The sequence below is a fragment of the Triturus cristatus genome, chromosome 3_1 (assembly GCF_964204655.1).
Source record: "Triturus cristatus chromosome 3_1, aTriCri1.1, whole genome shotgun sequence".
Taxonomy (NCBI): domain Eukaryota; kingdom Metazoa; phylum Chordata; class Amphibia; order Caudata; family Salamandridae; genus Triturus; species Triturus cristatus.
In genome coordinates this window covers 461,872,400-461,898,634 of record NC_140583.1, presented here as the reverse complement: position 1 = coordinate 461,898,634, position 26,235 = coordinate 461,872,400, and the positions used below count along the sequence as shown (strand labels likewise).

General features: G+C 44.9%; 1 protein-coding gene across 2 annotated transcripts in view; it reads right to left on the bottom strand.

Annotated features, from left to right (window-relative positions):
• Positions 1-26,235, bottom strand: part of TM6SF1 (transmembrane 6 superfamily member 1) — a 507,967-nt gene that overhangs the window by 206,292 nt on the left and 275,440 nt on the right. For both annotated transcript variants that reach the window (XM_085644277.1, XM_085644276.1), the window contains exon 5: positions 25,170-25,252. In XM_085644277.1, coding sequence (XP_085500403.1) covers positions 25,170-25,252 — 83 coding nt within the window. The remainder of the gene's footprint in view (positions 1-25,169; positions 25,253-26,235) is intronic.

The following is a 26,235-nucleotide window of genomic DNA, read 5'->3' as shown; positions in this document are numbered from 1 at the left end:
TAGACCTGCCACCCACAGGACCTTTAACAAAATCATTCAAATCTACTTTGTCATCTAATTTTGCTAAATGAAGTTTAACAGATGCCAAGGTGGAGTGATGCAGCCAGTTCTGACATAACTTTCCGACCGAATAGGTAGTAACAGAATGGGAAGATTCAAATCGGGGATCCACTCTAACCTGAGTATAGCCAGGGTATAGACCCAGGAAACGATGTTGACAGAAGTCTGAGCTCTTCTGCCATATCAACCATCCTTCAGGATCTAGGGTGGAAATGTTGAAGGATGTATTAGTAATATGTGACAGCAACGCATCAAGCGGCAGATCTCTGTGATTATCCCATCTCGGATAGCTGCCCAGATCTGGAATAGAGGGGGTATTCATCTTTTTAGAAGTAGCCAATCCAAAGCAGGTGGTTTACAAAATGGTAGAATTCAAAAACAATATGTTGTTTGGGATAAGGCAAGCACGCTGTAGAGCTTCCGTACCTTGTACCTGCCATGCTTTAGAACCCCAAACTGATTTAAGATCAATGGTATCTTTCCACAGCTCATAGCCCCCAATAGCCAATTCATCCATAAAGGACTTGGAATACAATAATTTAGTGTGGGTCAGTCTAACCGTGGAAGCTGACTCAGCCGCCACTTTAAAATAAAAGGCTTCAGGTTCAGATACACTGAAATCAGTAAAATATGTAAATTAGTACTAGAGTTTTGGAGCTGCCTTCAATAGGTGTCGGGCAATGTTCCCGTTGCGTATAATTAACAAAATTTCTAAATGTATTTTCTTTATGCAGGAAATGATTGCCATAGTGTTGGTAGCAAAACAACTCTCCATAGTTAGCTGTGTCTAAATATAAATCTTCAGCATCAAAAGCAGCATAATATTTCAAATCAGAAAAAAGCGCCTCTACGGCTTGGATATCCCAATCATAAGAGCGGATTTTTTTTTAACAACATCCCCTATAGAGACACGAAGTACATTGGGGACATTAATCACCTCTGTGGGACCATGAATTTGAAATTTAACAGCATCCCATACAATCCTATCCAACACAGGCCAGGCAGTAATATTCACAAAAGTCTGGTCTCTTTTCATGATGTGCGAAGAGGAGTGGGGGGCCAAAGTTCCATCAATTGACATGCTTAGATCCCATCGCCGGTTGCACCGAACCGTCAGTATAAATGACACAATGGTAATCCTCAAGCAGGCGCAAAGACAGAGGAGCTGGATGAACAAATTCATACTGCAAGTACTCCTGAGTGCAATGAGGCATCAAAGATGTAAGTGACATCCGGCGATGTCAAAGAAGTGGCCCATTGTATCCAACGTGGATGCACAGCTTTAGAATTAGGTACACTGGCTTTCGTCACTGCCTCTAGGGCAGGATACGGTGTGACAACCAACATGAGTTTGCCTTGCGATAGCGCTCTCTCTTTCAGAATCGCCATCTGTACTGCAGTCAAAACTTTCTCGACAGTCGAAAAGCGGATCTCAGCCGATGTGTACATGTGTGATTTGTAAGCAATGGGGACTGTGCAGCCCTCATTGAACGTTAAGTACGTGAAACCCACTGCACCAGGCACAATTCTTATTACCAGTTAGTGTGGTTATCACGCGTCAGTAAGTATTTCGAAGCAAGAAGATCAGCCTGCAAAGATTGCAAGGTAGCTGAATGTTCTGGCAGCCAGCTCGATTTGGAAAATGTAGGTTGTACCAAGGCATATAGCGGCTTGATACGCTGGGTATAATCGGGAATGTAAGTACGCCCAAACTTTTAAAAACCCAGCAAAGATTATAGTTTTTTCAGTATCGTTGGAGCACGCAAACATGAGCAATTCTCTAGGAAGTGAGGTGCCAATCCTCAGCCATGGTTGTTGAGTTCATAGCCCAAAAACAACACTGTATACTCTGCAATGTGTGACTTTGCAAAGTTGAATTTGTAACAGAAGTCCGCAAACATGACAATGATGCGGTCAACGCGACATAGATGCGGCCATAATTTGTCATCTGTGAGATAGATATCATCAACATACGAGTACGCATCAGGGTCAATGCTCTCTAACAGAGAGACTACACGTGCGGCAAAGACGCCTGGACTGTTTTTATTGCCAATGGCTAATCTTTTAAACTGTTTTTGTTTGGCGCCAGAAGTAAAGGCTGTCCACTGACTACTAATCGAGGACAGATTATGGCTGTAAAAGCCATTGGAGATGTCAAGTGTGGTCTTAAACCTTTTTCTCACGAGACTATCAACTAGGGCTGAACTGTGGGTATTCTGTACAGCACAGGTATGACAATGAGAGTTCAAATGCCGGTAATCCAAAACTAGGCGGTATGACCCATCAGGTTTAGTTACAGAGAATAGAGGATTATTCATGGGTGACACACATGTTTCAATAACACCTTGATATTCCAATTGTTCAAGGATTTCTGAGACGTGGGACCTAGCCTCGCTGCGCATGGGATATTGGGGTAGTGGCAGGGGCATAGACCGTAATGGAATCTCATGGCTAGGCGACAACTTATCCCACCCAACCTGAGTACGGTACAACGCCGGAGCAAGTACCTGAGCCCACTCTTCTGCTAAGTTCTGAGCCTGATCCTTCGGCACTGTGTGCGCGAAAGATGGGAGGATTACCTCCTCCCCTCTAGGAGCGGCCAAAACAAAAGCTGGGGGCCAGTCTGCCTCTGCTAACAGAATGTCATATGTAGAGGTCAGATTTTCCAAACAAATCCCTTTTATCGTACGTTGTATGTCGCCTTCTATTAAAATGACTATGTCCTATAGTCTGTCAGGGGGAGCCACTCTAGTATCAGCAGTTTCTACAGTGATAAATGTATCAGTTGCTGTCACCTCCAGAAATGGACGCAGTGCTTGCCGCACTACTGTAACCTCCGCTGCGCTGTCGTGCAGCGTTAGTGCCCATGTTAGGTTCTGAAGCTGCGTTCTCACTTTCTGTGGCATACCTCGCTGTTAGTGCAGCAACTTTCTTCATTCGAAACGGGGGTCGTTGGCGTGCAAATTCATCCTGCTTGCCTTTATCGTCAGTCTGGCTGGGTTGCTCACGTCCTTGTTGGGCACCCCGACCTTTGCCACGTTCTCCTCCACCGGACTGTGAGACCGATGTTTCCTGTGAAGAACGAGGAGAACGTTGTTCAGAAACCTGAAATCTATCAGGAGACCTAATCCTAGCGCGATCGCGCAAATCATAAGTGCGCTCAGTAGTCGACTGGACTGGCGACGCGGGACGAGACCCCCTGTTTCTGTTGCTGCTTTACCTGTTTCTTAGTTTTCCAATTTTGTTTCAGAAAAGGTGGACATTCGTCCTTAGAAGACGTCCCTGACTTAGTTTGCGGTTGTGTAGTTGTCGTCTGAACAGAAGGCTTAACCCCTAAACTATTGTGGCCAATGGTCCTATACGCCTCCGCAATAATCTTTGGTAACTCCCGGGGTTTATAGACGTCGTCAACGAGGCGCAGTGCATTTGACACTTGAAAGTTAACCGCATCTCCCTTGACGTTACCAAGGATGAGCGTGGCAACTACGTCAAACATTCCGACAAGCCTCATTCCTAACTCGACGGCCGCCTCCGGACCGTGTTGATCCTGAACACGTTTGATCACGGAGGGCAATACAGCCATAAACTGTGTGCCGAAGCACTTCAAGTAGACTGCTGCAAACACTTTACCCCAGTTATCACAATCAGCTACCTCTGGGACCAAGTCTTTCTGCAAACTAATGGTGAGAACCTGTGTTTTTCCACAGGAGTAGAATTCGGAAAAACCGCTTCCAGCTGGTCAAATTGCTCAGCAAGCCAATAAGGCAGATCGTCCTTATTTTGTGGGCGCTTGCCCATTACCGAATTAACCATGACGGGACTAATAGTAATCCTGGCCGGGCCAGCTGGTTGCCCCGCAACTACAGGTGCCCCTACCTGTACATTGCGTGAAACATATTGCACTAAAGCCAGATGTACCGTAATCAAGGCGGTATGGAGTAGACGTAACTCATCCACCGTGGCCTGCAAATAACGTGGATGTGTTGTAAACCCTGGAATGGACAAGGGACCCAAACTAACTGGATTAAACGTGTGGGGGAGGGTGCCATTGAACCAAATATGATGCTACCAAGCGGAAATTGGAATTTCTTGCGTCCTATATGGCGTGTAATTTGCCGGGGTTGTCGAAGGAGTGTAAGAGTGAAACGTACCATTGTCCGCATTCACCGCCGGCAAAGTAACCCAAGAGTAAAATAGCTCATAGGGATACGCAGCATCGACACTCACCACAAAGATAATAGACATCCCATCGTCAGGCACCCCAAACTGCGTCAAATGACGCCAGAGAGGTGTGCGACTATACGCTACAATTGCGACTTCAGCCATAAGGACACAGAGAAGAAAAACAATCTATATGAACAGTAGCACAAAAAGGGTATAAAATGAAACCTTTTTAATTTCCGTCACTATCCGGAAACAAGAGTGAGGGTAGTTGTGGACGAATACAAGTACTACTAAGGCACCTCAATCATAAGACCAAACGTTAGGTGCGCCATGTTGCAGGGATTCTGCTCATGCACAGAACTATGCGCAGGAAACCAGGACCTCAGTGAATTGCAGTGTACCAAAAACTCACCTCAGTACCCAGAACCCCTATCCGACTAGCATCAGTGTCTCATTCGTTCTCCGTATTATCTCAAAGCTACCAATGATTAGACAACCCAGAACAAGCGACTTAGAGTACTCTCAGGAATGGTGGGAATCAGAAACACCTTTTCGTTATTATTCTCATAACAGTCCGCAACAAGAGTAATCAGAGACACTAAAGTTTAAAATGTTTATTTTTAACTACGTGCCCTAAGGAGCAGTACTTTGGCTAACATAAGCAGACAAATGATTAAAAACAAAACCATTAGCATTGTTACAATACCATAGAAAATGAAGGGAGATACCATGTTATAAATGATAGTGGAATATAGCCACCCTCCCTTCACAAGTAAGCTATTATTATGAAACGAGTAGAAGGTCTCTAGGCTTGAATGGGGAACCCCATACCGTAAATGTCAGCTTAGGTGAATCACATCACAGGATCAGCTCTGCTCTGTGTCTGGAAAAGGTTTTCTCCAAGTGTCTGAATCATGCATGCAAAATGCAATATTAAAGGCACCCGAGTTTAAGATATTTGCAGCTGTGCACGTGTTATGGCTAGAGCGTGGGCCGATCAACATGAATTCAAAAGCATACATTGTTATTTGACCTTGCGGCTTCTGCACACAGTGTTCAGACTAAGGGCGCGGTGCACGTCTAGGGATGTGAACAACAGACCGTTCTCATGTGAAGAAAAAGCGAGCAAGCAGTTTTCTTATAATAACAGCTACCTGCAGTGTTGTGTGCAAAAGCAGCAAAAGGGGCAAGATGGCGTTTTACATCTAGGGCGCTTATGCTAACATAGCAATGTGTGTACATGGAACTCCATCTCCACTACAATACAGTTAATTGGACATAATTTATCTGCTGAATATAATTCTGCTGGTGGCCTTTTTTTTTTTTCGCAGAGTTTTATATAGCGCAAACTTGACCCGAATCCAATCAGGTATCACAGCGCTTTACATAGCACCAGTTACGTTACATGAGGACACACATTCATTTTTTGTTAGGCCTTGACATCTGGATGCAAGATGTCACAATTAGGAGACACAGATGAAGAGGACTGCCGACCTGAGGCAGGTGATGTAGGGTTATGCTCACTCTAGACAGGAAACTGGGGTAGAAATGTTAAATGGGACACTTGATAGGAGTAGATATGTCAGTCTGCATTTTAAATGATCTCAGATGGGATTATCTTGATTGATAATGTTAGTTGTGTGGTGTGGCCTTTTTTTGAGGCTTACTAAAATTCTGTGTACATTTAGACCTGATGTCCTAAAAGCTTAGGGGCAGGCTCCATCATGCTATTTTTGAGTGAATGCACAAACAGCCCAAATGTAGCCAAACCTACACAATTGATACTTGAATTGTTGTCTGGTTGTATGCATCTATGCATATATTATTTCTGTAGTGCAAACCTAGCCAAAAGGTAGCGCTGTACATAGTTACAAACTAGCATAAAGTCAACAAGTAATTGGAAGGAATAGGAGATGCGGATGGTTAATGCATTGTGATATACTGCTCTGAGGCAAGTCAACTTTTCTTTAATAAATTGGAGCAGAGTTGGGGAGTGGTCCTGATGAATACAGAGGGGATGTTCCTGATCCTGGGTGCCTAGATGGAAAGGCCTGCTGCTGTCTTGCTTTTTCTTTTTTACAATTAGTCTGCAGTCTGAGGGTGTCCTGACTACAGGCTTGTCATGATCCACCAGAGGTGGTGAACTGTAGGATACTGGGGTGCCTGTTGTGATAGTTTTATAAATGCAGCTGGGTTTGAAGATGGCTAGGGCCAGAAAGGAAAGACAATTGAGTTTCTTTCAGGAGTACCAAGGAGCTGAATACTTTGGCTTGCACTTACGTATTGTAATTGGGGCGTCGATAGTGACATAGCTTTCCAATAAATTGTCAGGAGCAAGACCACTGACTCATTGTGAGTGAAATTGCTCCCCCTCCCTCGCAGCTCCACCATTAAGTGAGGCCTGCCCCTGCACTTGCACTCTCGTGTGTTGGTGATCGCGACCCTCCTTCACCCGCAGGTTTACCTGCGCCTTATCCCTGGTGGTCCAGTTGACCTCTGTCTCCTTTCTCTTGCTCCACCTTTTACTCGTCTTTTTCACTCGTTTTTCTTCCCTCAATTTCAGCCTCTTTTCTGCACTTTTCTGCTTTATTTTCACTTTGCCCCCTTTTTCCTTTATTCCTCCCTTTCCCTCCTTTCCCTTTCCTGCCCGCTTCCACGCCGCTGCTGCCCTCGCGGACCCTCCCTCCAGCGCGACCGGCCCAATCCAGCTCCCCTCCCCGCCTCCCATCTGTTCAGCCCTCCCCGACCCCTACTTAATGGCGGCTGCGCGCAGTGGGCATGCCGCTGGCGCGCCAACGGCAAGCCAGTCTGTGCCCGTCCTCGTCCAGGAACCCTGGATCTCTGCACCGCCAACGCTACGACCCAGTGGCACTCCACGCTGTCAATCCAGGCCACAACAAATGCAAGCTAGCATCACCAGCTGAAACCCACGGACCCTTCAGCTGTCACCGCTGCCGACACACCTTCAGCAGCACCAAGAGCACGGACACAGTGTAACCCACCCGCAACAACACAACTGAACTGAAGACCCTGCAATGGATCCTCCTCAACGTACGATCCCTCCACAAACACGACACTAAAATGTGGGACCTCCTCGACATCACACCCCGGACGTAGCAGTCTTTACCGAAACCTGGACCAACACCACCTCGCCATCGCCATTCCCCAAGGATACAAGATCTCCAGGAAGGACCGTCCTACCCATCCGGAAGGAGGAATCGCCATCGTCCACAAATCCACCCACCGCCTGAGCACACTCCCGACGAGCCCAAAGACCAGATGGAACACCTTCACTTCAAGATACTGGCAAGCCCTACCTCCACCCTCCGAGGAACCCTCATCTACTGACCCCCTGGACCCTGCAGACCTTTTGCCAACTCCATCACTGACATCATCTCCCCACATGCCATTGCGTCCACCAACTACACCCTACTGGGAGACCTCAACTTCCACATCGACAACCAACTGGAACCCAGCACCGAATCCCTCCTGGACAACCTCCATAACATTGGACTACGTCAGATCGTGACCGAACCCAAGCACTCAGGACACACCCCTGACCCCCTCTTCACAACAGGAAACTCCATCACCTTCAGCCACACCACCGAACTCCCATGGACTGACCATTGATGCGTTCACTTCACCTTCAGAACACCCACCATCCACAGACACCAGCACCTGCTCCCACGAAGAAACTGGACCAGAATCACCGACGACTAGCTAACCTCATCACTCAGCAACTCCACCTCAACCATCACAGAAAAAGATGACCCCAACACTGCAGCCCGTACCCTGCACAGATGGATCTCCGACAACACCAACACCATAGTCCCCCACAAGAAAAACAACAACGCCCATGCCAAGAAAGCCAGATGGTTTACCACTGAACTTCGAGAGTCCAGACACACTTGCCGCCGCCTCGAAAAGACCTGGAGGGACACCAAATCCACAGAAGCTCACAACAACTTCAGAGCCGCCACCAACGCCCACCACCAACTCATCAGAGAAACGAGAAAAAAAGCGATTGAAGACAGAATCTCCACTCATGTACACAACAGCAAAGAACTCTTCAACATCATCAAGGAGTTCGCCCCAACCCACCAGCAAGTCCACCGACATCCCTCCCTCACAAGACCTCTGCGACAAACTCAGTACCTTTTTCCACCACAAAATCAAGAGCATCTACAACAACTTTGACAAAGACAACCAACACACTGAACCCTCACCAACCACCCCCCGACACCCTGAAGTCAACGATTGCTAACTGGACAGCCCTCACCACCGAAAACACTCTGAAGACAATGAAGTCAATCCACTCAGGGGCCCCCACAGATCCCTGCCCCCACCAAATTTTCAACAGAGCCGCTGACACCATCACACCCATGCTCTGCCACACCATCAACCACTCCCTGGCAACCGCCTCGTTCCCTGATGACTGGAAACACGCCGAGATCAACCCCCTCCTGAAGAAACCCTCGGCGGACCCCACCGACCTCAAAAACTACAGACCCATCTCCCTGCTCCCGTTCCCAGCGAAATTCTTCGAGAAAGACATCAACAGCCAACTCGCCACATTCATCGAAGAGCACTACATTCTCAACTCCTCCCAATCCGGCTTCAGAAAAAACCACAGTATGGAAACCGCCCTCCTCGCCGCAACAGACGACATCCGCACCCTACTGGACAAAGGAGAAACAGCAGCCCTCATTCTCCTAGACCTCTCTGCGGCATTCAACACAGTCTCTCACGCACCCTAATAGGCAGACTCCATGACGCAGGGATCCAAGACAAGACCCTCGACTGGATCTGCTCCTTCCTCTCTGGCAGAACGCAGTGGGTCAGACTCCCCCTTTCCTCTCGGACCCTACACCTACCGAGTCCCCCAGGGGTTCTCCCTCAGCCCTACGCTCTTCAACGTCTACATGGCTCCGCTCGCCCCATCATCAGAACCTACGGACTCCACATTGAGTCATACGCAGATACCCAACTCATCCTCTCCCTATCCAAGGAACCCAACACCGCAACTTTCGAGACGGTATGGAAGCCGTCACCAAATGGATGAAAAACAGCTGCCTACAACTAAACACCAACAAAACGGAAGTACTTATCATGGGCCCAAACCCCGACACCTGGAACGACACCTGGTGGCCCCCTGCCCTCGGAAGCCCGCCCACCCCCACGGACCACGCACGCAACCTGGGAATCATCCTGGACTCAGAGCTCAAAATGGACTGCCAGATCAACTCTGTCTCGTCCTCCTGCTTCCACACCCTCCGCCTCCTACGCAAGACCTTCAAATGGATCCCCCTTGAACACAGAAAGACCATCACTCACGCCCTGGTCACCAGCAGACTCGACTATGGCCACGCACTCTACGCCGGAAGAAACAAAAACCTCACCGCAAGTGACAGAACATCCAAAACGCTGCTGCAAGACTGGTCCTCAACCTGCCAAGACACTGCCACATCTCCTAGCACCTGCGCACACTCCACTGGCTCCCCATCGAAGCTAGAGTCACCTTCAAGATACTAACTCACGCTCACAAGGCTCTCCATGACACCGGACCAGCATACCTGAACAGCCGACTCAAATTCCACGCACCCCAAAGGACCCTACGATCAGCTCAGTTCTCCAACGCCGTGGTCCCCCGTGCCAGAAAGACCAGATCGGGAGGCCACCCCTTCTCCTTCCTCGCAGCCAGAGCCTGGAACGACCTTCCGCTCCACCTCAGACAGACATCGCTCCTCATCTTCGCAAGAAACCTCAAAACCTGGCTCTTCAACAGACCCCTCCTTGATGGACTGGAACCTGTGATCCCCGCCGCCCCTCCACTCCCCCCAGTGCCTTGAGACCCTTATGGGTGAGTAGTCGCGCTTAAACACCTGATTGATTGATTAGTTGTGTTTGTGTTAGACTTTTCGTAGGCAGTATTATTTGTGCTGTTTAAAATGTTTGTGTTCCCAGAGCATGTTCAACTGCCAGTGATTGATTAGTGGGAGGGGCTAAACATTTGCAATGCAATAGGTCTTGCATTTGCGAGAGTTTGAGCTATTGGCATTGTAATGGACAATCCCTTTCATGTGTTTTGAAACCTGCAAGTGGTGCGCAGACACGTACTTTGTACTTGTAGACCTTGCTTACAAGGAGCTATGCTGGCAGTAAAAGACGCAGTTACTGCCACCCTTACCTCTCGTAAGCAACAACTATAAGTACAATGTGCATGTTTAAGTATCGCGTGCAGGTTTTCAAAACACATAATGCGAGACCTATTGCATTGCAAATGTTTGTTTGTGTAGTCGCGGAATTTGAGCTGTGGCACAGCTGCCACCCAGGAAAACCAACCAAACCCACGCATTCCTGGAAACAAGACACCCAGGAAAGTCCAGGGTGGTATTATTTGTGTGGATCCTTCAAAAGGCCTTGCAAACCTTAAACTTAGGCTTAAAACACACATCTTTCTCACATTTCTATGAGATAAATTTTCAGAAGCTGTGGGATCCACAAAATTCATTAGTGAGCATTCCCACACTTCTCCAGATAATCACATACCCCAACTGTGTGGCTGGGTCCAGTACCCGCTACACAAAACACACCAAACAAGACATGGGGATATCCTATTTCACCAATTAAAACAGATTCTTTTTTGCACTTTGGGTAGTTGCAGAATTTGAGTTCTGGCTAGGCCGCAAACCAGGGAAACCTACCAGACCCAGGGATTTCTGAAAACTAAACACCCAGGGGTGCCCAGGGTGGTGTGCCTTGTGTGGATTCCACAATTGTTATTTTTTTTGTTTATACAGAAGGCCTTGCAAACCACAAACTTTGGCTCAAACTCACATTTTCCTCACATTTCTGCAATGGAAAGTTCCGTGAGCATCAATGATCTACAAAATTCCAATCACCCAGCATCCACACATGTCTCCTGATAAAAACAATAACCAACTTGTGTGTGGCTCGGCCTAGTCCCCATGACACAAAAAAACCAAAATGAGATGTGGAGACATCCCATTTCACCAATCGAAATCGACCCTTTTTAGTAATGTGGGTAGCTGAAGAATTTGAGTTTTGGCTGGGCTGCAACCCAGGAAAACCAACAAACCCCAGAAATTTCTGAAAACTAGTCAACCGAGGGAATTGACATTGGTGAGGCATGTGTGGATCCCACTAAGTTGTTTTTAACCAGAAGGCATCGCAACTCTCAAACTTTGGCTAAAACCACACATTTCCTCACATTTCTGTGAGTAAAACTTATGGAAGCTATGGGGATCCACAAAATTCCTTCCACCCAGTATTCCCACACTTAATCCAATAAAAACAGTACTTGACTTGTGGGTGGGCCTACCGCCTGTGATTGCAAAAGAACTAACCAGGGACCATGCGAAAACCATAGAGATGTCACAGGGTTCTTGTTTTGATCTTTTCCTGTCATGGGAGCCAAAGGGCCTATTTCAGTTTGCCTTTCTGTGTTATGTCGTGAGTGCGCCATTAGCACTAATAGTCATCACAAAGGAAAATAAAAACAGATTGTGTTGCTGGGAAGCTCTTTTCCAGCAGCCTGACCTGAAAAATAAATGGAATCCCTTTGGTGCCAGCAAAAAAGGGATATCCTGCCCCTCAGTTTTCACATGACCTCCCTATAAAAAGCACGCAGTTATGAACACTCTTGACAGGAAGTCACGTCCATAGCACCCAAGCAGATAAAAGATGACTTGTTTCAATGATCTACCCTCCCCAACTCATCCCCGTCTCGGATTGAACTTTCTGTTCTGGTATTGGTGAGTTGATGAGTCTGTGCAACAAAGGAGTTCTGGTAAGCAACTCCTGTGCAAGTTATTTTGTTGTATATGGATTTGAGAAACAATGTTTTCGACATTCTGATTCAACAACAAGAACCCAGAAAGACTTCTCAAAACAAATTTGTGTACCAAAAGACTCATTATGGGCATACATGATGCAACTATTGCCTATATTCTATAAAACTCGCCTAAAATCTGTTTACATTCCAGGGTTTTATGAAGGAACGAATACCTGCACGTTGTTTTTGTTATTAATGATGGTAAGTGAAGGCGGAAGACACACCAACGAGTATTGCAGTTTATTGGTAGGAGTATAATTTAATTGCACATATTTTTTCTTTTAGGACAAAGAAAGCCTCCATATAAACACAGATATAGGGAGTGAGGCCTGAGACCCAAGACTATGTTGTATCATGTATCCTCATACTATATTGGTGAACACAATAGTTAAACTGAAATGTGATTGTGTTGCAAATCAGAAATAACTGTTTTACTATATTCCATGAATTCTGTCCACATTAACGTGACGTAGAGCATAGTCATCTATGTCTTGGTTTAATTTCGCAGGATTGACTCCCACCAGTCTCTCTCTAGCTAACTTCCCTAATTCCCTTATCCATTAAGAAGTTTTGAGTCATTTTTAACTAGAAGGTTCAAAGCCTAAGGTAGGAAAAATCATCGACACCACATCATTCCAGCAGAGTTCCCGTTCGACCTTGACAGCAGTATCCAGGAACTCATGAGCACAAATTTTAAATCAGAGCCCTGTTGGGGGGATTCATTTAATATTGGACAAGTGTGTCAGTATAAAATTGTGCTCGCATGTTACAACATCCATGATCTAGATACACATTCAAACATTTATGATTGATCAATGAGGCATCTAGTAGGATCCAGGAGTTCAAATGGCAATGGAATGCAATGCAAAGAGGGATGCTAGAAGATGACATTATAGTCAGGCATGTACATGTTATTCATCTTGAAGAGACAAAAGGTGAACCCTTTAAGGCACCAGAGCCGGATAATGGATTTTTCTATGGTGCATTCATTGAGGCAGGTTATTGATTCTATATGAATTCTGTGATATTTCCAGTATATTGCATCCATGCTGCTTGTTGGGACAGGGATGTCCTCTGCATGGTAAACACCTTGAATCTCCGACTGCATGTGAAACTGGTATCCAGAGTTTTATTTTGCGCTTGGAGTCACACCAATCTAGCATTTGCACAGAGGCCTGCTTGTCGATGATAATGATAAGCACAGAATGTGCTTTTTGAACAGAGGGACAAAGCAAGCATGCCCTCTTAGTGGGCACTGGGCTACTGTTCATGCCCTTGGTGTATCACATAGAGAGATATTCTGAGCGAACCATGGTTTGGTTGTTCAGTAGTGTGACTAGACCTGTATCTCATTGACAAGGAGAGGTGAGCCTACTAGCTCTTCTCATGTAAAGTTATGTTAATAGTTATGTGAACAAAGCAAACACAAGGGGATGATGGACGGAGCGCTGACACTTTTCAGACACTCACATCCACTCACACATCTGGTTTGAATCCATCATTGTTCTTTAGCTCAAAATTAATTAAAGCTGGAATTGCACCTAATTAAAACATTACTTAAAGCGCTCAATGAGGTATTAAGATAAGGTCAGTGGTTGCCTCTAGGTTTTTGAACGCCTTCATTCAAATGATAGAGGTTGGGTGCGTTAGTGTTTTTAAATTAGATGGATTCTTTCTTAAACCAATATGCTTCAGATATAATGTTTATGAATTTTGCTCCTACCGAAATAAATTAGCAACAAAGTGGTACAAATCCATGCAATGAATGCTTGAGGATGCAACAGAACTGTAAATACACAGTGCTTATGATAAACAATGTCAAGTTAAAATGGCAGTTACTGCAAGCCTCGCAAAAAGTTGTTAATGTAAGTGGGAATGTACTTTAATGCTTTCAGTTGCACACCTCTATACCGCAAGTTAAACAAAACAAAGAATCGGCATTATGTTGTTCAGGCAAGGCATGTCTTTGGTTTCTTTGCACTTCCATACAACCTATGTCTTTTTCTGGCACATGCAGAGCTGTGTATTGGTCTAAAACCTGTATCAATCTCTCATTTCAGCTTGAGCATATAATGAAAAATGAGAAGATATTTTAATTTTGTAAACAATTTTGCACAACATTTTGCTGCATTTCACAAGTCGACAAACATAAATGAGAGAAGCAGTGTCAGTTCCTATATAGGAGCGGAGGAGCATCGCCCCCCCCCCCACACTGCTGCAGAAAGAGTGAAAAAAAAAATGGTAATACATTTTATTGCCATGTTACTTTTTACTCTGCCCAATGAGTGTGAGGTCGGGCCAGTGCCTCATTCGCACTGAATGGCGTTTTAGACAGCTGGGTTGAAGAACAGGCACAGGCTTCCAGTGCCTTTTGGAGAGCTAAGGCAGCTTGCTACAGCAAATCCAGATCCTTCACTCATGCTGCCTAAGAGCATGAGAGCAGTGTGTCGATTGGATAAAGTAGTTGGCTGTGAGACACCATCTCAAGCTCTGTAGAGTCTGGAGCCAGAGACTGGAGTACATTAAGGACGTGGTTCAGGATAAGGTAAGTAATCTGATTTTTTTTTTCTTAGATGTTTAATGTATGCTTTAATGTAGTTTTTTTCATACGACTATGTTACATTATGTTGCGCCCCACCTTGTTCATATGTCACCAACTGCCACTGGAGAGAAGAGGACCCAAAGGAAATGTTATCCTGAATTTCTGAAGTCCAAAAACAGCAAATATATGTGGGTTTTCTAGGGAATGTAGTCTGCACAATCAATTATGTAATCACAAATTGTGTCAGAATTGCTGTTAAGCTCTCTGAACTCAGAATTTAATAACACATGTTTTTAGGGAGATGTATTTTAAGTTGTGCTATTGAAAATGCCACTTTTAGAAAGTAGGCATTTTCTTGTTTAACCATTCTGTGTGCCTCTGCTGTTTGTGTATTGACGTTTGGTTTTCGAATAACAGGAGCTGGGGATGTGCCTTTACTGCAGACAGTCACAAGGGAGGTTGAAGTGTGCCCTGCCTTTCCTGGGTGACTCATAGAAGGGCTGGATAGACCTTGGCTGCAATTTAAGTAGTAAAACGAGTTTTACTAGCACCTGAATAGTCTGGATCTCCTTTGCACAATACTGTTTCCACCTCCTGTAGTGAAGCTTGGCCAGAGAGGTCAGAACTGGTTTGGAATGGGCTCAGAGAATCTTACCGCAAAAAGAACAAAGAGAAGATGGATTATAAGTATTGGACCTTAAACCCTAGGGAATTAGATCACTTCTGGAGTCAAGAGGAGTCTGTGCAGAGTAGAAGAGCTGGAGAGCTGTTAGGAGTACTGCCCCTGTACTGTGTTGCTTGGCTGGGTTGGCCTGCAGTTGGTGCTTCTGCCAAAGAGAGGACAAAGACTGGAACTTTGCTGTGAACCTGCTTGAAGAAGAATCTCCAAGGACTTGTGAATGGTTACCTCCTGTTCTGAGGTCTCAGGGCCACAAAGACTTCACCTGCATCCACTGACCAGCACGTGGACTCCCCTGTGGAATCCTGTATTCAAAAGGGCACCAATTTCAGTTCCTGGGTCCTACGAATGGCGTGGTTGGTGCTGCAAAGCGAGAAGAACAACTCTGACGCTGTCAGCACTGCCGCCAGTGACCCAGCGACATGAACCGAGATTGGGTGTACTGCTCGTGAAGTGCACGATGCACCGCCCCGCCTGTACTGCAGCTCTGACGTCCGCCGACATCTGCCGATGCCTGCAGTTATCGTCCTTCCCGATACCAGCACTCACACTAACGCCCTCCCTGCCAGTGCCAACCTAACATTATCGCAGAGCCGATAACCGATGAGGGCGACTTTACAAACTCTTAAACGTCGCATCGCCTCACTGCCAACACCATCTAACTTCCCTGTCCTGGACTCAAAGCCTTGCCTCCTTACGGACTCGACGCCTCTCCTCCCCCGTGGCAGAAAGGAATCGGCTTCATCTCAGCATCGACGACTCGCCTCCATGCAGTGCATCGCCTGATTGACTTAGTTTTCCAAGGTACTATTGTTAGGGGGTCTTCGTGACTCAATAGTTCTTCTGAGTGTGGTTTTATAAGCATGGATGGTTTTTCCATGGGTTTGAGTGGAGATTCACATCGTCTCTCCAGAACCGACATCCTCACAGACTTGATGCCTCGCTTCTCCTGTGGCAGAAAGGAACTCGCTTCACCTCGGTACCGACGCCTCACCTCCATGATGCCATGCATCGCCTGATTGGCTTCGTTTTCCAATGTACTGTTGTTTGGCAGTCCGTGTCCGCGCACCTCACAGTTAGCGCTGTACTTTGGATTAGTGCCTGTAACAACATTGTAATAGCCCCAGGTGGAGCTATTTTATTTCTACAGTTCTATTTTTGAAGTAACCGTTTTAAAAGTGATATCTTGATACATGTATGTCAGATTTTTCCGATATACATGTATGTTGGATGTTTGCAATTTTGGTTTAGATAAAGATACTTTATGTTTCTAAACTGGTGTGGTGCCCATTAGTGATGTTGTTACTATGTGTTTGGAGTACAAATACTTTACACATTGCCTTTGGGGAAAGCCTGTCTGCTCGTGCCAAGATACCATGGTGGTGAGCAGGGGTTATCTGAAGTGTGTAACTCCCTTACCCTGACTAGAAGGAAGGGTCCATACATGGACAAAGGTGCATACCTCTGCCAATTAGAGACTCCCATTTCTAACAAAATCTATGACTTTTTTTTAATGAATTGAAGGTACCCAGAAGCAGTAAGTTTGTTACAGTGCATATGGAAATTAAAAAAGTAGGTGCATGCAAAATGCCGGCTAGGGTATTTGTCTTTTTTTTGTCACAGATATCACCCCTGGACCGTACATAAATATACAACAACCATATACTTTTAATAGATGCACATCATAAAGTTCCTATCACTTTGTGCTAGACCACGCTTTTCTAGAATGGCTGAACAATACAGCCATCAGATTTTCAGTTATTTGTAACCATACTTGGTTGTTACCTTAAGTCTTCTTCAGACACAAACATATTTGCCCCGAGGTTTGAAACAAATCTGTTTCCATAGTTCCTCTGATTGTGGTTTTATAAGAACAGATGGGTTTTCCATGGGTTTGAGTTGGGATTCACACACTAGACACCGGGGAATGTTTTTCATAGGGGAGATTCCATGGGGCACCGAAAGCAGAAAACTACCGAACTCTATGGCAAATGTCCAACCATGAAACATTCCCACCCTTTTGCTAAAACACTATTCCACATATGTGGGTTTGCTTCTTGCACAGGAAAGGAATAGGCCAAAATTGTGGCCATGTGAAGACTACTTTGACACTATTATGACTTCACATGTTTACATATTTGGCCATTTCCTATCAGTCATGATATGCCCACCCACACATGTTTGGTACTGTTTTATTAATAGAAGGTGGTAGCAGTGGGTGGTGGGAGCTTTGCTGTTTGCCACACCTTCTGGCACTTTCTCTCAGAGAAATTCTTTTTAACCAATATTCGACCTGTATATGTAATTCAAGTAAGAAAAATTGGTGGCATCCTTGCAAGCCATACCACCCAGTACACCTCCAGTTGTCTCGTGTTCAGAAATGTCTGGGTTTGGTAGGTGTCCCAAGGCACCCCAGGAGCCGCGGCCGGGATGTTTTTTCTATTTGGATTGTTTCTCAGGCGAAAGAAAAAATCCAAAAGGTGGTCCTCCCTGATCGCAAATTATGTGTGTCTGTGCTCCAAGAAAGGAGCAAGTCACTCTTTGGAATATTTCTGAGGCAAAGAAAAAATCTAAACTGCATCCAGGCTTCTCAGTGGGGTGCAGATGGCACTCTTCCCACCACTGGAACCAGAGCCTGCTTCCTACCCAAGTCCAATACCCCCAACCCGCCCCCCTCAAGGTCTTTGCTCCACCCCAACCCCCACCTGCAAAGTCTGACACATTCCCACTCCTCTGCAAGTGGACCTCCAGAAGTGGGGACATAGAGACAGTACTACTGATGCTTTTTAGTGGTTTGCGCCTGAAAATCAGATTCAGCTGCCATCCTGACTTTTAAGATAGACACTCAAATCATCCAGAGCTACTAATATTATTAGTGTTGTACACATCAGACAAGATTGCATTAGTGTCCACCCTATGCATTACTAGCTGTGATCACCTCAGTGCAAGATTGTCAGCAGAAAAGTGAAAAAGGCGTAGTCAATTTGCAATGTCTCTACAAGGGTAACCAAGCTAATAATATTAGAAACATGTCTCCTAATGCTGCATGATTTATCATTCCAATATCAGCTTTAAATATATTTTGGAAATTATGGGTTCTGTAAAAATACAAATTTTCATATCAAATACACACTGAATGAATGAATGAATGAAAGAAAATTTATATTGCGCAACTAAGCCCAAAGGCATCAAGGCGCACACAGGAGAGCTACTGGTAGGTGGTTGAGATTGACCTTGTCTCTTATATGTGCTAATACACTCATGACCGTCTCCTTTTACATACACTGGCATTGGGACACAGATTCCTGGACTTCCATCTCAGAGCCTGAGCAAGATTTAGCCCTATGCCCCTCACCTTTCAGCTGCAATTGCTACCACCCTTATTTTAGTAATCATCTCTTACAGGTCAATTGCTGACTGTGGCACCTGAGCAGTGGTTGTGAGAGGAGGCCATTAACAGAGGGAGAACAGGAGGAGGACTGCTTCTGTGACTCCGCCACCCATCATGAGACTTGCAGAGACTTTTTTAGAGAGGCCCTGAACACCAACAGATGCCAGGGAAAAGCCAAGCATTTACTGCTCCTGCGTCCAAGTACACCGCCTGCTACGGGTCTAGCTGTTTAGCGCATTGACATTGATGGGTTAATCATCTGCCACAGTTTTACTGTCTGGCCGCTGCATGCTGCATGCCGTCTTTGCCTGCCAGGCTGATCATAGGCAGTAATATATGCTACATGATTCCTGACTGCCAGGCTTGCCTCATTGAATCCATGATTCATCAATACTTTGCCGTCCAAGACACTTGTAAAGGCCTACTTTTCTCAACTTCTGCAGTTCTATTATTTGAGGATAGAATAAAAAGTGCTACTGGGAGCCCTTGATGTTATGAAAGGCGGAAAAGCCTTGTCTAGTTAGGTCAGGCCAGATATTAGGAGAGAATAAGAAAAAATAATTTTGGTTTCAAAGCCACAGCCTTCAATAGGTTCCGCATCGGGACAGCATGTCATAGGTCTTTTGGAATGGTGTACGGAAAAGGAAACTTTGATGTAGAACACATTTGTAACAATGAAGCAGAGTCAAATAAGTGTGCTGGTCATCAGTGCTAAAGCTTTGTGACCAATGGTCGGAGACGCAGCGCCATTTTTTGTTGCAAACTCTGAGATTTAATAAATCACAGGGTATGCAACAGCAAATGGTTTTTATGTATGTATTAAACTCATTTTGTGAGCCAAATCGCAACATGGGTTAGCTAACCATATTGAATCACATTTAGGAAAAGATGCAACGGCAATTCGATATGGCATTTATCAATGGTTTGTGACCACAATTGCAGTCTCAAATCAATCAATTATAGTCACGACAAAGGAGGTGGTAACAAATTTGCCAAGGGAAGGGTGCCACCATCTCTTTTATGAATGATGTCAGTTGACCTGAGACAGGATGAAGGGGTAGGTAGTGGTCATTTGCTTGCACCCCGAAAGCTTTCCCAAACAGGCAACCTGTTTTTTAAAGCAGCACCACTTCCATTACGGAATGGGGGCTGGTTTACAAAAAAGCTTCCTTTTTGGGAGTGCAAACCAAGGGTGGTTGTCTGCCGTCCCTTGCATCTCTGTTTTGTAGCCAATTACAGGATGTCACAAATAGAGATCGGCCTAATTAATATTCATTAGGGAGGTCGTTCTGCGACCCTTGCGACTGGACATTTTGTGATGTGGACAATTAATACAAAGGTCGCATTTAAAATCAAAGACAGAGCACAAAAAGTTAGTGCACAATTTGTAACTATTTTTTCTAGACCTGTCTCTTGGTACATCAGCCCCAAGGGAACTCCCAACACCGAACAGGAACTCTTAAAAGCTGGAAGGTCCTTGGCACCCAGGTAAATGAAACAGAGCTAACTACAATCAAGACTAGTGGGGCAAATATTCGATTGAGGATATAGCTGGCCTTCTGTGTCAATCAATACCCACTACTGATGGCAAAGAATGTCCTGGTCAGCTATACGTTTATGTGAGACAGTGAGAGAGGCACATTCCACCAAACTAATACGATTATTAATGACAATAAGCTTCGATGCTAGGAGCAGAATTTATCTCAGCTAGAAAAGAAAAAAACGAAATCACTAACAGAGCACAGGCGGCACTAGATTAGAAGGGAAATTAGAGTAAAAGGGAGTTAGCTAAATAGCATCTAAATCATTAGAATCTATGGGTATTCGGGCCAGAGAAAATTCTCTTAAGCAATCGGTAAAAATATCTCCAGTGGGAAAATGAAAAGAACTGCCATATCAAATCATATCCACTAGGGATAGTACGGGCTATGGCAGGATGTGTCTGTGAGCCAAGACTCATTTATACCCAAATGACTGATCAATCAATAACTCATAGATTCAAAACATTTGACGTTTTAACAATTCAATGTGCATTATCAAGAGCTGCATTATTGACTCTCCCGGATCGACTATCTCCTCACCCTCATGCACCAACTTCCTCACTACTCTGGGGTTCAGCATCTGGCCAGGGGCATCACGGACCACTCCCCACGTTAGGGGATCTTTGGTCTTCACAGAGGACCGGACCACTGAGAGATGACACTTAATCCCTTGTACCTCAACGTTCCTTGCATCAGAGACGGTCTCCTGGAGGCGACAGAGCAATATTTTTCTGAGAACGAGTCCTCAGCTGACTCCACACAGACCTTTTAGGAGGTGCACAAAGCAGTAATTAAAGGGACGGGCCTCTCCCTGATAGTGGGACATAAGGTATGAGAGAGTCAAGTTAGAGACACTCAAGCAAGAGATTCACAACTTAGAAACAGAACTTACTGAGCAGGAGCATACAGAAACTAAGCACGCCCTGGGGCTAAAGGAAAGAAAAATATAGAGATGCAGCAACCGATGCTGTTAGGGCGAGCCATAGGGCCATGCAACACCCCCTTTATGAGGTTGGTAATAAGGCTGGGAAACTTTAAGCCTGGCAGGATAAGCAGGAACATGCTGACCACTGGGAATTCGAGATTAAAACTGCCATTGGCCTATGGGTGAGTGTTAGACAAAATGAGGAAGATGCCTTCGCCTCGTACTACACACAGTTATACTCCCCATCTGTGATTGCTTCGTCAGAGGAGTCCCCAGAGCTCCTTACTGACATTATTTGGTTCCCAAGCTTCTTGAGCTCTGATAGAGCTCTGCTGGAGAAGGAACTTCCAGAGCAGGAAATAATATGCGCAATACATTATCTGAACTTGGGTAAAGCTGTTGGCTCTAATGGTGTGCCAATTGAACTTTACAAACTAGCTGCCTCAAAACTGGCCCCTCATCTGCTAAATATGTTTAAGGAGAGTTGACAAGTGGATTAGCTTCCTAGACATGAAAGATTGGCCACCATTATGATCATACATAAAGATGGTAAACCACCAGACAACTGTGCTTCGTTTCTGCCATTCTCACTCCCAAATGTCGAAATTAAAGATACTGGCTAAGGTGCTGGCCTCTCCACTGATTAAGGTGATCGTGACTCTGGTCCACCTAAACCAATTGGGTTTTATGTCCGGGAGAAGCACCACTCTCAACGTGAGATGCCTGCATGGCAAGCTGAGCCATGTTAACAATTTTGAAGAGTCTGCCCTAGTGCTCTAGCTTGATGCCAGAATGGCATTTGACACAGTGGAGTGGACATACATGCTTGAGGTGTTGGCCAGACTAGACTTTTGCACGCGCTTTACAGCATGCATATTGCTCCTATATACTGAACCACTGGCACAAGTAAAAGTAAATGGGGGGACATCCCAATTGTTCAGGCTACAACGCGGCACCAGACAGAGCTGCATGCTATTGCCACTAATTTTGACCTTGATATTTAAACCTTTGGCAGCCTGGATCAGAAAAGACCCACTGTCCTTGGCCTACATTGGCCCAACCATTGGGAGAAAAAAATATCACCTTATGCAGAGGATAGTCTGCTCTATGTGACAGAACCCCATCCATACATTAGGTAGGTTAATGCAAATACCTACCCTTTTTGGCCACTACTTGGGCTACACCATTAACTGGCGAAAAATCCTTATATATATATCCTTAACAGACAAATACCAAGATTGCCCTGCTACCGAGAGGCAACAATTGCAACAGAAGGATTCCGCTATCTCGGAATATACATAACGACAGACCCGTACATGTTCAACAGCAGTAATCTGACACCGCCTCTGGAACGACTGAAACAAGGTATCTAGCACAAAGGTCCCTGTCATCATTGCTTCTCGCAGATCAGCTCTCTTTAAAATGATGTCCCTACCTCATTTCCTCTATGCCTTGCAAACCACATGCTATCCGGTCCATAGCTCATACCTTAAGGCAACTGAGGGTGGAAATGAGGACATTGCTCTGGATCAGGGGCCCGGCATGAATAGCAATAGATAAACTCACGAGGGGCTGGTTCGATGGAGTGATAGCCCTGCCCGATATCCAGAAATACTACTGTGCTCCACAACTGACTGCTATTAACAACTGGGTTTGCCTCCACCCAGAAGAACCCGCATGTGGGATGGATAGACAGGCTATGCAGCCATTGGGACACCTCAGGGCTATATGTGGAGGTACTAAAATCACAAACCTTTGAGGTCCAACAGCGGTTGTGATTAACCTCCGGCAAACAGCTAGACATGCCTTGGGAAGGAAGGACAAGTTAACACAAGCCACTCCCCTCTGGGATATGGTGAAATTAGGTACACTGGGAAGGCAACCAGGGTTTGATAAATGAGACCTAATTGGCCTCTCCAAAGTAGGGGATCTATGGGGACAAGGGGATGTGATCCCCCTTACAGATCTACAGGGCGAATATCAGCTAGCCCCCACCGAAACACTCCGCCACCTACAGGATTCATCCCGGAGTCTTCGCCCCTAGAGGACAGACAGCTAGATAAATATATGCCCCGGAAAGTCACTTCCCTAATGTACCAAAAATGTACCAAATATGAATTAACAGCCCTCCAGATACCTTGCTGCATCTGTGGGAACAGTGGGCTTGGGACCTCGAGGGACTTGAGGATAATGAATGGACAAAAGCCTTGCCATTCATGAGGGAGGTGGCTATACAGGCAGGATTTCACTTAATGCAGCTAAAAATACCCCACCGGTCCTATTATACACAGACCACTATGGAAAAAAGGGTGGGACAACTGAGATGTTTTGTCGACATCAGTGCAGCCAGGTTGGCACATTCTAACATATTGTGTGGGCCTGCCCGAAGATTCAATGATTCTGGGAGTCAAGGGTTGTATGTATGAATGAGGTGTGGGGGGGCAATATGAGAATCTCATTAAAATGGTGCCCATTGAACATCTGGGATGAGACACCACCAGATGTCTCGCTTGGAGCATACATTGATGACCCTGGGACTGGTAGTAACCAAACGAAACACGGCAAGAATTTGGGGGGGTGGAACAGACACCAAAACTGGGGGAATGGCAGTGTGATCTATGAAAGTTGTATATGAAGGCCGTGGCAGTCCCCACAAGTGGGCGAAAACCTGGGGCTAGGGGGAAGTGGAGTGAATACAGAGGACATTGCTGTGCTTCTCTTGCCCACAATGTCCCAGGGGAGATGCTTCCCAATTACTCTACGTTGGATGTTAATGCCAATTGTGTTCTGGGGTGAGGGGGGGGAGGAGGGGGGGAAGGGAATGTCAAATGTTAAGAGGAAATAGCAGTTTATGGAAACACCAGTGTAAGTAGTGTCTTGTCTTTACTCTTCATTGAATTGTCAATAAAAACGATTTACAACAAGAACTGCATTATCAAAATTTGCAGAAAAGAGCAATATAAATCTTTGGAGAAAAAACGAAAGTCACACTAGAGATCCCGCGCTCAGAGAGATAATGTGAACAACAACCAAGCAACTTCCAAAAAATGATACTAAAAGTATCCTTTTCTTTTAACCTTCCATTTATTCAGTTTGAGGAGAGAGGGGCAGGTTTCTTGTTAAGGTTAGAAGGTTTTTCCTCAGTTGAAGTGGTGAGTGATATTGGTTCTAGAACTATCTGAAATAACAATGCCTGTGCATTCCACGACTTCAATTCAAACCTATAAATGTTTATTAGAATATTGGAGTGTTGGGTGCTTAATTGGACCATTTTTCGGCTTCAAAATGCCAATGAATGTCCTTCCCTTTCTCCCTGTTTAGTTTACAATGTTCTACCCCCAGTGACTAAAATGTTCTAACAGCAATATCGTTATTTTGCTGTGGGCTACACTGGTTGTCAAAGGCCCTCTCCCTCATCATAGGCCGTTGCCTGAGTATTGAATCTATAATTAGAGGGGTCAGGGTATTTTAACAACTAGCATAGCCTTAGCAACATGCTATATAGTAATAGTTATGCTCGACATTGAAGCCTCTCAACAACAAACCCTATTGTGTCTCAGATGTAAACAAAAATGGCACAATTTTGTTAAAGAGCTTCATGTTTTCAGTTTGTGGGGTCATATGCATATGTTGGATTAGACAATAAAAAACAAGCTGCAAGAGAAAAAGAAATTAAAATGAAAGAACCACTTTGTGAAAACGTGAAAAAGATGCGTGGCTTTGGGCTCAACTAATACACTATCAGTAAAATGGTTAAGTTAATAAAGTTACATATCTTGTTAATACAAATTAAAAGTCTAACAGTCTGGCTAGTGTTCCTATGTAAGGAGGCCTAATAAGAAATACCTGTCTGATTAAATTGATTAGTTACAAGTATCATTTTTTACTGTGCCAAACACAGCTAAACGAGGCTTCATAAAATGAAATACTAAATGCCTTTGTTTAATTTTAATTCTTTCGTGAACTAATTTAAAACGTACACAGGAATGTTAACATCTTGTCTGTTCCTTACCTACAAGGTTTCCTGGTAGGAAAACAATAATGCTCATCAGTATAGACCCAACCCAATACAGGCCAATGGTTCTGTAGCTTTCCCTGAAATGCAAATGTTAAAAATTGTATAAATAAAATGACGTGAAGACATTTTATTTGGGTTCAGTCAATTAAAATCAATACTTTTTCCATCGCGTTCCTTGTATCAGCATGACAACCCTTGCCTCCAGGAAACATGTAGCTACAATTCAAAGCATTTCCTGAATCTGCCATGCATTAGAAAAGATGTACCTCCTATAGAAGATTTAAAAGTTCACTAAGTGAATTTCTTTGCTTACACATTATAGGGCCAATTCACAAACTTTTTTTGCACACTTAGGAAAAAATGAAATCTCATCTGCAATCAAGAGTGGGAGAGGATGTGGTGCGTCGGCTTAAACTGCCGACTTTGGTGCCGGAAACTGTGTTCGAGCCTCGAGGACGCGTCCACATCCTGTGACTCTGGGCAAATCACTTAATCTCCCCGTGCCTGAATGTGTAATGTAAATACGGTGCTCATGTAAAGCGTCAAATACCTTCGGGTCGAGTTCGCGCTATATAAACTATGCAACAAAAAAAAAAAAAGAGAGAGAGGAAGATCCCGTTTCACAGAATCAGAATCTGCTGAAATTCATGTGCACACTAGGAACTTAAACAAAATACAGCTATTACTGATTGCTGACAAGTTGAGTGTTAACATTTGGTATACTTCTATTGCTAGCGAAGAGTAATAGAGGTGACCAATGTGAAGGATGTGAACACCAACAAATTCAGAGCTTTGTGGATGTTTGCATACCTTCTCAATGACTTTTAGATCTGCCTCGACAGCACAGATTTTGCTAAACCTTTCCTGATGAACAAGTTAAAGAGCCTTTAGAAACACTACTGAGAGTGAGGCTTTAGCGCTGCCCACATACTGAACTTACACTCGATTTGACTGGGAAGGCGTCGTGTGCTTCAGATGAAAATCAGTGCTTTGAAAATCATATGTTGAAGTAGGCCGCTATGCATGCATTGCTATTACATTGTCTTAAGGTATGTAGATG